This window comes from Leptosomus discolor, chromosome 9 (genome assembly GCF_034619465.1).
Source record: "Leptosomus discolor isolate bLepDis1 chromosome 9, bLepDis1.hap2, whole genome shotgun sequence".
In the NCBI taxonomy this organism is placed as follows: domain Eukaryota; kingdom Metazoa; phylum Chordata; class Aves; order Leptosomiformes; family Leptosomidae; genus Leptosomus; species Leptosomus discolor.
This window is the reverse complement of record NC_141399.1, coordinates 18,980,480-18,997,798: the sequence shown is the minus strand read 5'-3', so window position 1 is coordinate 18,997,798 and position 17,319 is coordinate 18,980,480. Positions and strand designations below refer to the sequence as shown.

Here is a 17,319-nt window from a genome sequence, read left to right as displayed (position 1 = left end):
GAGGACAGAATGGAAATTGAGATCCTTACTCTTTTTCAAATTCTGCTTTTCTCCCTCTATTGCATTACAAGCCAAAGGGAGCTCAAGCCAGTTTGAAGGCAAAAATATGTCAATCACACTGAAAACTTCACTCTGCTTTCCCGAATCCCAGGTAGGACAGGATGTTGCTGCCCTGTTGCGGGAATGATTTGGCACATGGCACAAGAAGAGGGTCTGGATTCTGCAAAAAAGATTGCCACCAGTACAGAAAACCTTACAGCCTTCACTAAACTATGAATCTGGCAAACTTTAGGGACTGTACAAAACAAGTGGTTACCTCTGCTGCAATGTGGCAGGAGCCATTTTGGCAAGGTGAGAGATGCCAAGAAAGAAAACTAGCTACTAAAGGAAAGTAGTAAATATATTCTCACCTGAATGCTTATTTGTTGTTCCGGTTTTTTTCATGGGTTGACCTTTACTTTCATTACTAGCACCATTACTTAATTTTGCCTGTGTCCGGTATGAAGGCACCCTCGTCAATTTGATGCATGGACTGCGTTACGGCGTGGTTGTGGGTGGTGTGAGCACAGTAGAGGGAAGGTGTGATTGGGCTGTGTTCTTCTTTCGGTGCATATCACTTCTTGAGTGCTTTACTTGCAGCAATAGAGTGATACCCAGTGAAAGATGGAATGTGTTTAGGGGGCAAGAGAACTGGCTGGGATGGTTAAACACAGAATGCATTCACTATTGTGTGCTGATAACCTGTATCTGGTTTTATCTTTTCATAACCCTTTTATGCCCCCCTTACACCCACAGACATGGAAGGGCCTGACCCACCACTGTTCTCACTGGTCTTCTTGCCACGCTTGACACTTTAGCCCTGCCAACCAGTTGCTACATTAAGCCTATGGGCATGCGTGAATCATGAGCTACCTTGGCCATAATTCAGGGAGCTGTGGCAGATGTCTGTCTTCTGGAAAAATGCCACAGCCACTCACAGCTTATAGAAGAATTAACCTTGGGAGATGCATGCAATTGCACTAGAGACGTGCACTGCATCTCCTCCAGCTGTAACAATGTTCAGTGCCTCCTTGGGAGGACACACCTCTTTGTGGGCTCTTTGTTTAGTCCACGTTATATAGGGTGCTTCGGAGGTGATGTGACCAGGTTTCAGTGTTCACCGTGAAATATTAACATGCAACACCATGACAATATGTTGTCGCTGCCTAGTGAGCTGTACACACTGTGATTCACCATCCTTTAGCTTGGGAGTGAGGTGCCTCTTGAACATACCATTCTTTCTGTGATTTTTTCAGTGCTTGCCATAGCTGCCTGCTTTTGCTGTAACACTAACTGGGATGAACAGGCCAGAGATATTTTTCTGTCATTTTGGAATAGCCTGATTAGTAGCACTGAGAAGATCAAAATGATACAAGAAGACAGAGTCTCTTGCTTTAAAGGAGTATTTCAGATGTGGGAACAGAGAGAAATGGAGAGATGTAACATTGAGGATGAGAGAGAAAAAACGAGAGAGCATTTGGCTTGGTAGAGCCAGGGAAACTGAGGGGAAGATCCAGGGGTTTTGAGGGAAGACAGCACTGTCACTTCATCTTTGGACTAAAGAGCTCAATAGGGCAGGTAAGAAAGGGGAAGGAAAGATGAGTAACAGGAGGGAGGATGCAGAGGGATAGGATACAGATTCAGATAAATAAAAAAAAAAAGAAAGAAGTCTCTTAAAATAGCAAAGAATTCAGAAAGTTTAGCTTATGTCATAAAATCAGGAGGATTATACAGTTTTCACTTCTCCAGAATAAGTAGCACGATAGATTCAGATCCTTCAAATACTAGGTGTTTTCTGGCCACCTGTATGTGGCCAGAAAAGAAGGCAATGGTCATATCAGAGTATGTCAACGGTACTAAAATATGCATGGTGAGAAAGAAAGCAAGCTGGCTTGTATACAGGTAACAGCTGTGCAGGATCTGTCTTCATACCACTGTAGAGAACCATGAAGATCTCTGTTTGGGAATGCAAAGAGTCTGCTTTGTAAACCCTGAAACAGAGGCATGTTCTGATTTAGGGCTACTGCAGTTCTGCCTTGATGCTTACCACTTCTACCTCGAGGGGGAAAAAACAAGTGCCAGAATGATTTAAAGACAGAATATCAAACCACACTGCTGCAGGCCTGCTTTCCACATTTTCTTGCTTTTATAGTTTTAGCTCTTGTTCCAAGAAAGGACTTCTGTGCACGTGTGTGTCTGCCTGTGTGCTTCCTTCCAAAATTCACACGCAAAGTCAATCACTGAAATTCTTAAAACGTTGGTAGAATTTTTCAGAAGCTTGCGAGGCATGACATCCGTCTTACCTCCCCCCCCATCAAAAAGGCAGCACTTTGTAGGGAAAAATTTCTTGTGTAACTTGGATTTTTTTTTTTTTCCTGACACTTTTCTTTCCATCAGTTGCATTCCGGCCAAATGGAGAAGGGGGAAGACAATCTAGGATATGAGGCACACCTCTTCAGAATCACAAGACCTTCGTTCAGCCCCTCCTGTGCTGCAAATATCTTGTTCGATGTTAGGAAAATCGCTTCGTGTGCCCCGTATCTCAGTTTCCTGACTGTAATGTGGGAATTACACTTCTTGTTATCTCGGAAGTGGTGGGAAGATAAATCTGCTAGAGACTGTGAGATGCTCAAATGCTATGGGGTGGAGATGTTAGGCAAATATGCAAACAGAAGGCCTCACAGATCCCTTTCCATGGATTTTATTCAGGCCCCTACCTGAAAAACAAGTATCACATTTGTAACCCCAAGTGAGGACATGCAAGTCCTGATTTTTGATATGGAAGTTTAAGATCAAGGCTGTAGTATGACAGTAACAGAATTTTGCTTTATAGGCAAAGAAGCACAAAGCAGTGCCAATGTCTTTATTTGACAAACTCCCTCAGACATTTCTAAAACAGATTTTCTATAAAATCTGTTGCATTCACAACTACAGAATGTTGTGATCTAGCACAAAAGTTTTGGTAGCTACTTAAATATAATAGAGGAATCCCAGGCTCAGGCCTATAAAACCTTTTTTAGAAGAGCCCTCCTTTACAGATTTCTTATGTATAATTCCTGCAAATTGGCAGCTCTTTCTGTATCAATTGGGCATTTAATCATTATGCAGGAATGTTGGCAATGCTGTTCTGGATGTGGTAGTGCCTATTTGATTAATGGATTATTATTTTTTTGCCCTGTAATTGAAACCTAATTAAAATATTGTTCGGGGGGGGAAATTTGGAAACACATGGATGAAGTTTAAATAATAACCAGTCACATGTTTAGTTCCAGAGCAAAGTGCTTTTTTTTTATAATGTGCTTCTTTATTCTATCTCCCAGCTACGTTGCAGCACTCTCTTTGCTGTTTTACAAACTGTAACGTACAATGATGGTCATTACTATTCATAGATTCATAGAATTTAAGATTGTAAAGGATGATTAGATGATCTAATCTGACCTCCTGCTTAGCAAAGCCCAGACATTTCCCTTGTATTGAGCCCAGTAACTTGTGTTTGATGAAATTGGATCTTCTGGAGAGACATCTACTCTTGATGTGAGGAATTCAAAAGGCAAATAATTTCTGGATAGTCCTTCCAGTATTTAATCATCCTTACAGTTAGAAAATCCTCAATTCTGCACCTTGTATCTAATTTGAATTTTCTGGCTTTAAATTCCAGCCATTGGTTCTTGTAATGTGTCTTGTTCCACTAGATTAAGAAGCCCTTTAAAGACCCCTCTGTTCTCATGATAAAGGTACTTATACGATCTAATCAAATCACCTTTAGGTCTTATTCTGAATTTAATAATAAGAAAAATCTGTTTATTTTGTAGAAGCATTTACAGGCCCAAATCACAGAGCAAGGCCCTGAGGAACTGACATTTTTAGGGCTCAGTTTTCAGGAAACTGGAGTTCATTTCTCTGTCACAGATTCACGGCATGTCCTGGGCATGTAACTCGGCTCCTTTGTTTCTTGGGTGCTCACCTACAGGGTGGGGATACCACAAGTATATTTACCATGAGTGTATATTCCTCCACAGAATATGTATGTTAACAGCTGTAAAGTGCTGGGGAAACAATATCAGTTGCTGTGCTGAGCACAGTAGAAGCACTTAACAAGACGGCAGTCCTAAATCATTGTCCAACGAAATGAAAAAAACCCATCTCCATGTTACATATGGGTAAAGATTGAGTATCTGCTGTACTGAACTCTGAAACAAGTGCTGATTACTGTTGTGAAGTAACTGTTTTAAATTAAAGCAATAGTGAGGCATGACTACATTAGGTAACTGAGTGCAATGCTGTGTGACTCGGTACGATGCTGACCTCAGCTGTTTCACCCTGACATCATGCAGAAATATCGTTTGGATCCCAAAGATAAATGATTCAATGGCAGATGACTTAGACTTGAGCTAAACTAACTGGCAGAATGCTCCCTCTTTTTTTTTTTTTTTTTTTTTTTCTGCCACACCAGATCTGTTCTTTGAGTACAGGTAAAAGCTGGAGGATAATACTGTCTTCAGCTGTCCCAGCTGCCTCCAAAGCAATTGTGGGACTATACCAAATTTTACATACTGGCCCACCAGCCCTTTGGCATTGAGGCTAGGTCTTTACAGAGCTGTAAAAATTTACAGTCCTGGATAGGGCTTTGCATCCCTGTATTAAAAGCAGAAAAAAAAAAAAAAATTGTTTAGTCAACAGGCAGATTCCAATTATACTTCCAGAGTAGGCTTCCAGTCGTGCCCAAGGCCTCTGTACATGTATCGCCCAGAAAGATCTTGAGAGGCCAGTTTGAGACGGAGCGTTATGTACTTTGTAGACTGTCTAGAAAACATATATATAATACAAAAATGATAGAGTTGAAGGAATTGATGAGTTGAGTACAAAATGGCTTTGGCTTGGCATGACACCAGTTTGGGCAAAGAACTTGTATGCTTCTTTAAATGTACACTCTACAGCCTCTGTAATGTAAGGCCAGCACAGGCCTTGAAACATACAGATAGGTGCCCCTTGGAGTCAGATGGGAAAGGATTTTGGAATAGCCTTTATCTTGTCCCTGTGCTGTTCTCTTTCCCATCCGTGGTGATATTCTCAGGATGCCTCTTTGCTCTTTCTTGCGGGTTCTTATTCGCTCCGGTCAAAAACTCTGCAAACATCTGTGATGCTGTTTCTTCTCGGGCTCTTAAACTCAGTGTGGGTTTCCATGACTTGTAGTAACTGCAACAGTTACTTATTATGTTTTTATCAATGTTAAGCACATTCTTTTCTCCTCTTTCTGAAACACTAACATCTGGCATTAAGCAACCCTATGCATCATTAGCTGAGGAGCTCAGGTTTAAGCATCCTGAATAAGAATAAACCTCTGAAGTCAGGATGTGTATTAGCTATTATCATTTTCTCACTCTTAATTACCTCTTCCCCTTATTTGTCTCCCTTTAATGGTATGTCAACAACATTTTCTAACCTCTCACTCAGCAACTGATTTGTCAAGACTGTAGGTACACATTTGCTCCAGTTACAGGCACATGTTTAGCCATGGGGGGCAAAACTGTGCTAACATTTACACAAGCATGGATCTGGACTAATTTCATGAAAGTGCTTCCGGTTAAACCCCATGTATTTCTTCTGCTGATCTACTGTTCATGTACCAAGCCAGGTGCTTGTGCCAGTCTGCCTAAAGTTGAGGCCTGTGTCCTGGGACACAGCCTCACCTTCATGGGGTATCCTGTGCAGAGCTGTGCTCCTGTAGGCATGCTGCAATCTCCCCTGTAGCTGCCCATCAGAAATACATAAGCAGTGTCATTTCACTGTAAATTGCTGCGAGGGGGAAAGGAATAGCCTTACTGCCTGATTCCTCTCAGTCACTTGGTCTGCACAGAGGGGATGTGCTTTGCAAGGATTGTGTGAATGACTCTCCCGTCTCACCAATGTACTGCATGAAAGCAGAGGCAGGGGAAGGCTGAAATTGGTTTACCTGAAGGACTAAGGAAAAAAACATCTCCATGCAGCAGTTAGTGACTGCAAGGGCTCACATTTTTCCTGTGAAATGATCAGTCAGGGGAGAGTTAAATTCACACCTTCTCTAGCATTTACCTGCATTTGCAAATAAATCAGCCATAAGAACAACTCAGACAGCCTCCTCCTACATGGCTTCTCCACTAAAAGAAGTGGGATAACGGCAGTGGTGCTGCCTGTTTTGCTGCAACCCTGTAGGCATTTCAGGTACCGTGCTGAATTTCACAGGGTCCTGTAGAGATAATGGTGCTTTCACTGCAACCTTAGGCTGATTCACACTTGCTCTGAGAATCTACACTGCCATATTATGAGCCGCTCTGGAGGCTATGGCTTGAACTCCGTATTCAAGCCCACATTTCTGTGTCTTGGTGGTGCTTGGTGATGCAAGTTGGTGTTTGAAACAGGCCACAGTGTAGCAGCACCTGCTGCAGAAAATGTGAAGGATGACGTACGTAGCGATGCTGTCTTTCCTGTCATTCTCAACAGAATACCAGGTACAACATGACTCCACTGATTTGGTTCACTCCCTTTTAGGGCAGTGTTGATTTTGAAAATTGTTGGCATAAGGTCTTTATAATACATAGTTTTACGCAGGTTCTGGATGTTACTCTCTCCTATGCACAGCTTGGAAAATAAACTTGCAGGATTTTTCAGGGTGGTAGTAAAAGGAGCCCCCTGATAAATTGGTATACATTTGTGCCCTGAGAAGTGAGCTTTGGTTGTGAGGTGACAGGGTTAATCCAGCAGCATGCAGGTGTGAATCAATACTTTTTCCTGCCAGGTATCTTGGGTAATTCCATGATTTTTCCACTTTACATTTAAAACTGTTTCCAAATGGCTTGCTACTAACCAACCTATCCATGTATGGACTGCAGAGACCACAGCAACGAGTACCACATAGTCAAAAGCATCTGAAATAACAAAGAAAAACAACCGTGCAAAAGTAAACCAAAATGTCCATCTCTCAGCAGTGCAGGACTGTTCTTTATGAACAGAGATATATCAGGCAAGGCTCTACTGTTAACAAACCCAAACAGCAACGTTTGAAAGTAATTACTTGACATCCAGACATCTGCTCCTACTGTAAGACTACAAGGTCAAATTTTGCTCTAAAGGATATTGAAATCTCGATTAAAACAAAACAATTGCAAGGATTTTGGAGAACCATATCTCAAAGAAATAAATCACTCATGCCATTCTGAATGTGTGTGCCTGTGACGGCAAGCTGCTCTGCACACACGCACAGCTCAAGCACAACAGGCTGGAGCATCCAGCGCTGGGGCTGCTGCATACATGCAATGCATTTGCAATTGTAGAGCAGCCAGCTGCTGGATGCCAGGCACTTGGAAAAGCAGTTGATAGCCGTAGCAATACACAGTTGTGTACCTGAGCTTTTCTTACAGGACACAGGATCAGGTTGCGTAATGCAGAAAAATCCCATGTTATAAAAGATATCTGGCAACTGCAGTATTGCCTCCCAGACCCTGGGTACCCTGTTAGAACAGGGATCTGAAATCTGGACCCTGTGGGCCCATATCTTGAGTTAAATTTGATCTGTTAGACAGATCTAACCCAGGTCCTCTGGGAAAGAATGTATGGCTGTAACAGACAACAGAATTTGTATTTCAAGAGTTAGGAAAGCCAAATTCTACACAATGAAGACTGTTTACTATCTGCTGCTGACTCTGCCAGCAATGGACAAGCTGTTTATCCTGTTGTCGCCCTGTTTCCCATGTATACACTAAGATCCACTTACCACTGCCGAAACACACTTGGAGGTTGTGAATTGGAAAGTTCTGTATGACGGGTCAGTAACTGATTTTTTGACTGCAATAGCCCATGCAAACCTGGCTTCAACTCTGTGTAGTAGGTGCAGTTGAAATACAGGATGCAAAACCAGACTATGTCCTGAAAAGCGTTGCAAACAATAGTCATAGTCTGCACGTGGTACAGGAGCTAGAGAGGGAACACTGACATATTTCTTAATATTTTATTGAAGTATTAAGTTACTGCACATGTCCGTCTCTGTATTGAACACATCAGGTCAGTGTCTGGTGGTTTTGCAAGTCCAATTTTCTGCATTCGAGTGTGGGTTTTACTGCTTACTCACAACATGAGTTGGGAAAACAATAGTGTTTCTCTACCTCATTAAAAAAAGAATTGTTTAGGCAGCACTCTCAGTGCTCCTGGGATACCGGGAATCTGAGTCTGGCTCTCTGTCACTCCAAAATGTTTCTTTTTCCCATCAGAAGCAAAGGATGGAGGCAATCCCATCCACTGGCAGAAGAAAACCCTCCTGCAAACCAGGTCAAGGAGTGCTTCAGAGAAGCAACCTCTGCCTGTTGAAATCCTCCTCCCTTCTTAAGCTGGAAGGCTTTTAAACCTCCGTGCTGGGACCCAAACTGCCAGGGGCTCCCATCCTGCCCCTGTCCCTTGCTGTTTTAGTGGGCAGGACCAAGGAGTCTTGACATCTTTAAAGCCCTGGGGTGTAGTTTGTGAGGCTCTTCCTCAAGAGATCTGTCCAGGTTCTGGCAACCTTGCCAATATTACACCTCTTCTGAAGTCAAAGAGGGTGAAGTGGCGATAGCTACAAATTTGCTGGCCCGTGATTGTCCAGGTTTAGGCTGGGTAGGGAATGGGACAGCATGTGGATGGTGTTCTTGCCCCTGCCAGCTGTCTGGGTGACTCACCGGTGGTTGGTTTCAGTGAAGCCAAGCAGCTTGCATTTGGATTTAGGGAGATGAAATTACACTGCAGCTACCCAGAAGACAGGCCTTCAAAAGTCTGGCTCAGAAACGCTGGTGATTTTGGGCTGGCTTTATTAATTCTGTTCTTTGGAATTTTTAGCCTGCCCTCTTGTCGCGCTCATGGATGCTCCTCATAGTGTGTTTAAAAAAAAAAAAAAAAATCATAGCTGCTGTTGTTATTATTTAATGTAACTGGAGATTCCCATATGCTGATCTGTCTCTGGGAGGTGGCCCCGAAGGAAAACGCGGTACCCAGCAGGAACGGCAATGACAGATCCGCGGGGGTGGCACCGCGTGGAGGATGGGAAGGAGCCCACGAGGTCCCTCGTTGGTCGGGGCGGCGGGGGGGGACGGGGGACGGACGGGACCCGCCGCCGGGGCAGTGCCCGGGGAGGCGCTCGCGTTTGCCCCCCGCTGGCAGGGCCGGGGGTACAGATCCCGGGGGCGGCGGCGGCCGGGTCACCCCAGCCCGGTGCCTACCCGCAGCGCCCCGCGCGGTGCCGGGGGCGGCGGGACCGGCGGGAGGCGGGGCGCGGGGCGCATGCGTGGCGGCGGCGGGGCGGCGGGGGCCGGAGCGGCGCGGGGGGCCGGAGGGAGGGAGGCGGGCGGGCGGGGAGGAGGCTGGGCCGCCTGCCTGCCCGCCTATTTGAGGGAAAGTAGCGGTTCGCGGGTGCTCAGTGCCGGCCGCCGCGGAGAGGCAGTAGGCGAGCGGCCGCCGGTTGGTGCCCGCAACCGGCACGGCGCTGCCCCCCTGCCGAGGACTGTCGCGCTCGTCGCACGAGTGGCGGCGGGGGGAGCCGCCTCGCGGGGCCGCCGCCGCCTCTGCCCCTTCCCAGCCGCGCCGTTAATGGAAACATGGCGATGGCGGCTCCGACCGGCAGCGCGGCGCCCGTCGCCCCGGCCCTCTGTGGCCACCTGGCCCTGCTGCTGCTCCTCGCCGCCCCCGCTGCCCACGGCTACAGCTTCCCCCAGCAGCACACGTAAGTGCCGCCGCCCCGGCCGGGACCTCCCGCCACCGCGGCTCGGCCCGGCGCGGTGGCGCATCGCGGGGCCGCCCCGGGGCCTGCCGGCGCCGCGCGGGGGAGCGGCAGCGGCGGGGCCGCGGCGGGCGCTGCCGGTGCCCGCGGCCGGCGCTGCGCCGCGCTGTGATGCGGTCGTGCGCGGGGGTTTCCGCCCGCTCCCTGCCGGCCGCCGAAGCGGCGGGTGAGGAACGAACCCAAAGTTGCTGGAAAGCACAAACTTCCCCGGCGGGTGCCGGTGTGCAGGACGGCTGTGGAAGCGTTAATGTGGTCGGAGGGGGGAAAAGACAGAAAAGGACTTTTTTTTTTTTTTTTTTTTCTTCCCCCTCTCTCCCGTTTCAAGCACACAGTATGGTACCCACAACCGGCCGTACCCACCGGAGTTTGAGCATAAACTAATAATAGATGGATAGTTCCACAGGCTATCCGAGCTGGCGGTGCTTCTCCCTCCCTCTGGACCGACAGAAATTGGCTGTAATCTATTGAAAGTCGGAAAGCAGCTCATTTGGGTGGGGGGTGGGGGACTGGAGAGTCGCTGCAGGAAGAATATAAATAGATCTTTTGGAAGAAAGCAAGCGTTTTGGAAGTTAATGTTTGGGAATATTTGCTAACATTTGGCTCTTTTGCATACCCTGGTAACCTGAAGCCCTGTCCCCCTCCACACAGCCATGCGAGATCTTGCCGAGATGCATTTTAAGAGGCTGTCATCTCCGTTATGAAATGCTGAGGTTTGTTGACACAAAACTGAAAAAAAAAAAAAAAATCCAGACGATTCAAAGTAAAGGCTGACACCGTGTCCTTACAGTCTGCGTTTCTGAAGGTGGGGGAAAAATTTCAATGACATGGAGTTAATAATAGCAGTGTTGCCCTTAACTTTGTGCTGCCCCAGTCCCCAGTGGATGTGCACTGCTTGATGTCACAATTTTCTTGTCGGTTTTGATTTGCTTAAGAATAGAAATATGTTTTATATATATATATATATGTATGTCCTAGGAAGTATTTTTGCAAGCCTTTTAGATTAATGTCTTTGATCTCAAAGTATGTTTTTACAGGCATGTAGTCAGGCCTTCAGAAAAGAAGGCTTATCAGCAGAAGAAACAGTGTTGTTTATTTGGGAGAGCTGTAGCTTACCATGTTAATATCTGGCTTCACTGAAGGCATAGTTGTTTGCAATTCTTGTTTATTCAGAAATACCTCTCATTCAGACAGATTCTTTCTGAATTCTTTTGGGTCCTGTATCCATATTTCTAAATATCTTTGAGCTTTGGGAGCTGTTGGGTTCCCTTTTCTTGCTGTCACATACATACAGAAATTCTTCAGAATAAGACCCTGAGAAATGCCTACGTACAGGGGGAGGAGAGGAAAGGGAGTGTGCTGGTTCTCATCTGAGTACCACAGCCTTATTGCCTGATCCAACATTGCTCTCGCATGAATAATCTTCACTTCCATGAGATTCCCTATAGAAGTAAAAGGGATTATGTACGTGGTGAAGCACAGAAAGTTTGTGGGATGTTTTTGATATTTCAACAGCTTTTCTAGGGGTTGTAAGTTGTTGCTTTCTCCTCTTAAATTCAGCGCACAGAATTATATTATAGAATAAATCTCTTCTGGGTACCAGTTTACAAGTCAGAACTGTGTTTTCTTTCTAACTGCAGAAAGTTTTATGAGAAGGTTCTTATACCAGGAGAGACATACTTAAGAGAGGTGTGTAATTTGTAAGTAATGCATTGGCCTTCCCTCACCCAGACTGATTATTATCTATATTGTTCCAATAAACTACGACAACTTTTTAGCCAAAGCAGTTTTATTCCAGATAATTTGGTTGGGTTTGCTAGGATAGATTTTGTTAGCTCTGTGTTCTCTTACCAGTTGTCTTACTAGAGTGGCCCTGATTCTGTACTGAGAGAGGCAAGATGAGTAAAAACTGAACCCACTGGTAAAGTTTCATATTTCTTGCAAATACAGAGGAAGGGTCCTGAAAGGGCCTCTAATTCTGTGTGTGCCTCTGGTGGGAAGTAATGCGTCTGGCTGCATCTGGAGAAGAGACACGGAATGGATGCAAGACCTCAGCCTGACCTGGTATCTTCTTACTCATTTTACTCCCCTTATGACCTGTTTTGTGAACCCAGAGAAGAGTTATGAATGGATATTTGAGGATGATGCACAATTGCTGGGCACTAGGTTAGTGCTGTAACGTGGGTTGAAGTGCTTTGCGAGCTCTGCCCTAGGGCTGCTGTGGTTGTTTCTCGGGAAGGAAATATTTAAGGGGAGTAAAGAGTGCAATGGTAGCTGGCACCAAGGCTAGAACAACACTCCTTAATTGACTGCTCCCCCTGAGCAGTTACCTGTTTGCACCCTTCTTGTTTTTAAAGACGCTGGATATAGCTTATATCTTTTTCGAAGGTTTATTGGTCAGAAGCTGAGTTGAGCTGATGAGATGCGCTGCTAAATCCTTTCCGTTATGAGCCAATTTTCTCCTACTTTGGACAGTGCATGTGAATGATTCAGAGCATTGATTAGAAACCTTGTTTTCTTTGGAGGTTTTCTCTGTAAATCACTTAAGTCATCTTTCACTTCAGGACTCTCAAAAATTAGGCTGCCTTTTTTAAGCAGCCCCAGAACTGTCGAATTCTGACAGGCAGCAGACTGAATGATTAGGATATTTTGCCTAAGGGGGAAGAAGAAAATAAATAACATTTTAAAAATTATTATTATTTTTGGTTACAATTGTATTAATTATCATCAGTGGTTCTGTGTGTTGATTCCTGGTTCCATCCCTGATAAATCGCTGGTGTTCCACATTATCTCTCTCCTCCTGGGTAGCATGGTTTTAATCATCTTATGCTGAGCTAAGGAAGGCTCGGCTCAGGCAGTTGTCCAACCAAAGGGGAATTTCTCGTTGAGATTTAAAAAGCAAAATCCCAGATTGGAACAAACCCATTGGGGCGGGTGCGTTAGGTGATGTCCACTGACTGACAAGGCTCCTTTTAGGAATGGTCACGTACGAGAATGTGCATCTGTGTGGTCAACGGGATTAATGGCTGTGGAAAGAAAGGCTGTTGGTTGCAGTTAATTTTTCTTTTAAATACTATGCAGAGGGATTCCTGTGGCAGCATAGAACAACCTCTGCTTGAATTTGAGACTTTTGGTATTAGATGATTGAAAGTCTGGTCAATCAGGGGAGTCCTGCACCTGTATTGCCATCGCCTCCTGTTAGTGGGGATTGTGTGCCTCTGAGTGCTGGAGAATGTGGCTACCAGCGCCTCTGCCTGGGAGCAGAACAACCCCCTCCTCACTTTGCAGAAAGGCTCTTTGTCACTTGGACTTGAATAAAAATTGCTGTCTGCTAGAGAGTGGCAAGCCATTTGCTTCTTGTGAGGAAGCAGGTGTGTGCAGAATTGCTGCACGTCTGCTGGTGAGGCTTGGCTTCATCACTGCTCTGCAGGGCATCTCTGACCAGCCAGCCAGAGAAGAAAGAGAAGTCTGCAGGGGAAGGTACCAGCCTGGGGACCAGGGTCTAGTCCTGCCATTCCAGCATGAGATTTAACACTTGTCAGATGCAGACGGTCGTTTTGAGCAGCAAGCTGGAGATGTTACCAGTATTCCTGTCGGATAGCGAGAAGTGAAGGCTCCTACCGAGAGCAGTAAGGCCTAATAGGTGCCCGTCACCACTGGAAGGTGGGCTTGAGGCTGCCTCTACCAAACTAATTGCTTCCTTTTAGCAGGTTTTGATTTGTACTTGTGTCATTTCACCCCAAATGAGGTTAACGATGCTGGTAGTGATGGCACATCTGGGCTAGCAGGGCTTGAAATAAATAACTCTATTAAGACTGGATGTTTTAGGGTTTGCAGGATGCCATGTAGAGGAAGCTCCTTCTCTTGTTCTACTGCCCACCTGCTGTGCAGTCAGAAAATATCTTCCAATAATGTTTTTGATGCTTGGGAAGGGAACTTGTCTGGAAGGGAGCAGAGAAAATGTGGGTAGATGGCCCTGCCTGTTGTCTTCTGTGCTCAGCTGAGCAGAGAGACAGCTCCCTGGGAGGGCAATCTACCCTATTCAGTGACTGGCAGATAGTATCCCTGTGACAGCTGAGCAGCCTCTGTGAGAACTAGTACCCAGTGGAGGCACACACACCCAGTGTACTTGAACAGCCCTGTATGGGCTGTGCATCAGTGGTGAAATCCGCTTTGAGGTGCGCAGAGGCACCCTGAACTGCCCAGAGGTACAAGAACAGCCCCAGGGAGAGGGCCAAGTATTTTTTAAGAGCCATTTGCAATATTTTGTTTTGGCATTTTAAAAAACTTTCTCCGTTCTTGTTACTGTTCCTGAATGTTTCCTGCTCAAGTTTCACATGGGGAAAGGGCATCACAGAGCAGGGAATTACTGCTTTCTTGCATGTCCTTGTGACACCTGAACACCATATCCTGCCTGCAGTGATCACCTTCAAGATTGTGATTTCAGGAGCTTGAGTTTTTAAACTGTATACATTGAAAAATTAATTGAATTTCTCTTGGGAGAAAGTATGGGTTTTCACTGAAATCAATAAGGGTCCTGCATGTAGACTTGAGGGTGGAAATGGGCTCATGCTTGGTGTTTGACAGGCATAGTTCAGAAGCTTCATCCTAAAGAAGCTTTGTGCGTGTTGTATGCATGTGTGCAACAGCCCCTTAAAAGCTGAAGGTGGTTACGTAGGGTCTAAATAGAAAACTGAAAATTTACGTTTGAACGAGCTTCCTGGTGTTTGGCTTCAAAAGCCATCAGAAAGGCTCTTGAGGGCTTAAGTGCTGGGGCATCTGCACACTGTAACGTTGTACATGTGCACAAGCCGTACAAAATAGACAATGATTTTTTCAGCCAATGAAATACTCAAGTGGGATGAAATAAAATCATTACCAAGCAAAATATTTGAGTAAGATATGTGTCAAAAGAGGACAGTATCTGAATGTTTCAGTATTTACTTTTCCAGGAGCACCCTGAAAGCAAAATGTGTTTTATTAGTAAAATTATTTTTTCCTCTCTGGGGTGTTGGTAGTACTTTGTCGTTTTAGAGCTGTTCCTGTAACTAGCCTTCATCCTCAAGTTTATTATTGTTGGGTTGCATGGGGAATGGGGTTGTACAAACTGTTGTTACTGGAGAGTTGGTTTAAATCAACAAGCTATTGGCATGGTTTTCTTTAGGCTGAATCATTTGATCTTTCGGAGAACGCACATGGATTTTCTTCATAACTTTGACAGTCATCCTACGACCCTTCCAATTCTGTCTCAGTCACTATCTTTTGGTCATAAATACCATAAGAAATAAAATGTGTTTACCCAGACCAAATAATTAATTCTTCTGCTGTAAAGCAACGTGTTTCTGGCATTGACTGATGTGTGAGTGATCGGGATATTTAGCCAGATCAGCTTGTGACTGGTGAAAGGGCCACAGGGCAAGAGACACAAGGATCTGAATGGCAGTCAGGCCAGACAAAGGTTGCATGGTCTGTACTTTCTGTATCTATTCATTAACTCTGCACAAGGTCATTATTCTTGCCTGTGATTAGGCTACCATGCTACCTCCTCGGAAGCTGCTTCTCAGTGTGGTGGGGACAGTGCAGGAGCTGTTGTACAGCACACCTCCCAGGACCATGTGAGACTGCCTTTCAGGAGAACCAGGATCAGGCCTCCTCCCCTCACTTTTGGTTGAGAACTCCAGAGGAGGTAATTGCTGATAGCAATCAGATTGGGTGCTAAATAGGGCTATAAACCATTTAGTGCAATAGCTCTGATGATGATAAAGCCTTGGGCACCATTGCCAGAACAGAAGTTGAGTTTGCATATATCTAATAAGCCACGTGCCTTTGTGCAGTCACATCATTGAAGTGCATAGAGTTAAACCTGAGAAGTACAGGATGCAACATGATTTTTAGCTCTGATTTATGTAAAAAAAAAAAAAATCCCTGCAGTGAAAAGGAGTTCTTTAATAAGAATGAGTCTCCTGCCTCCCTGCCATGATCCTTCTTTCGTTGTCCACAAATGGTGGGAGTAGAGCTGCTTTTTCCATGGGCTAGGCTGGAGCTACTTTTGCACTGATGGGTATTTGTTATGAATCCCCTGAAGCCCTGGGCAGGCTTTGGATTTCCTTGAATTCTACTGGTGCCAAAACTGTTCTGCTACCCTGTCCCACACTGACAGTTGGGGAATTCATGAATCAATATGGGTTGTGCCTACAGTGAGTATGTGTATCACTGATGGAAAACCAGGAGTGATGGATTACAAAAGGCGCGTTCATTTACCTGACAAAGGTTGTATATCTTGAATTATTTATGAGGCTTCACAGCATGCTAGTAAATTTTGTAGAAGCAATGGAGTCCTGGTAACGTGAGTCTCTTCACTGCAGCTTCTGTAGTAGAGTTTTGCTGAGAAGGTACAGGAGGTGGGTGACAGAGGAGGAGGAGGAAGAAATAGGCAGCGAGTGGAGGGATAGAGAGACTGCTGTTTTCATGTGCAAATGATGAGGTGTGCAGAGCAATGAAGTGAGAATTGGTTAGATCATGCTGTGCATTGGAGCAAAAATCTGAGTAGTGTTGGAAAGCAACTTATGTTTCAGGGAAAGGTGGGGGGAAGGATGGGGAGTTCAGAAACAAGGACAGAGAAGGGTGAAAATCTCATGACTGAAATGCTGGCAGCTTTTCATCAGTAGGAATGGTACTTGCAGGGGTAGTTTCTTTTAAGTGTATACTCATTTTGGTGAGGTTTTATTATCAGAATTCCACTAAATGAAGGATCAAGCCAGAGTTGGCCAGGCTTTTCTGTGTGGCGTTCAGCAACTGGAAGGCTTGCAAGCAAGCAGAACACATGGCTGTGGACTAGAGAGGTTTGCTCAGGATAAACTGGAATACGTGTGGCCTGCAAGACCATTAAGTCAGTTTTATCCAACAGGGAGAGCGAGGGCAGTGAGTCCTGGCAGCAGCATGCCGGCTTGCCTCTGACCTGCTGGAACACCATTTCAGAGCTAAATACCAGTGATGCGGCCAGCACACTACAGGTTTGCGGTGTGGCTCCCACTGCGTACCTGATTTGTTGATGAATAGAGCCTTCCCCACACTTTCAGGCTTCCAAGCCTCTTGGTCTTACAAGCAGAAACAAAGTTACCCCTTAAACTGTTAAATTGGTGGAAAGAGTATTGTATCCATCTCTGTTGAAGTGACAAATGACGATATGATTCTCCTTATAAATACCAATGCCTTTCAACTCGTAACAGAGCTGGGTCCTGAAACTTTTTCTTTTGTTGAAAGCTGCCGGTCTGGTTTTCTGTCAGGCTCTTTCTTCTCTAGTGGGCACTTAATTAATATTCTTCAGTCTAGAAGAATTCTGTATCTAAAGTCTGAGTTCACATTCATTCTGCAAATAAGAAAACAGAACAAGGGACATATTTCTAAATTTTTCAGAGCTGACCTTGTATAAGCCACTTCTGCTTCAAAAATGTATAAAGCTCTCACTGATTTAATTTCTGTTTAATCAGAGATATTCTGGTATT

The 17,319-nt window shown here is 45.1% G+C and overlaps 1 protein-coding gene across 3 annotated transcripts in view; it reads left to right on the top strand.

The window, feature by feature from the left end:
- Nucleotides 1-9,635: 9,635 nt before the first annotated feature.
- CACNA2D2 (calcium voltage-gated channel auxiliary subunit alpha2delta 2) overlaps nt 9,636-17,319 on the top strand; it is a 222,064-nt gene continuing 214,380 nt past the window's right edge. For all 3 annotated transcript variants that reach the window (XM_086470321.1, XM_086470320.1, XM_086470319.1), the window contains exon 1: nt 9,636-9,760. In XM_086470321.1, the coding sequence (XP_086326447.1) occupies nt 9,636-9,760 (125 nt within the window). The remainder of the gene's footprint in view (nt 9,761-17,319) is intronic.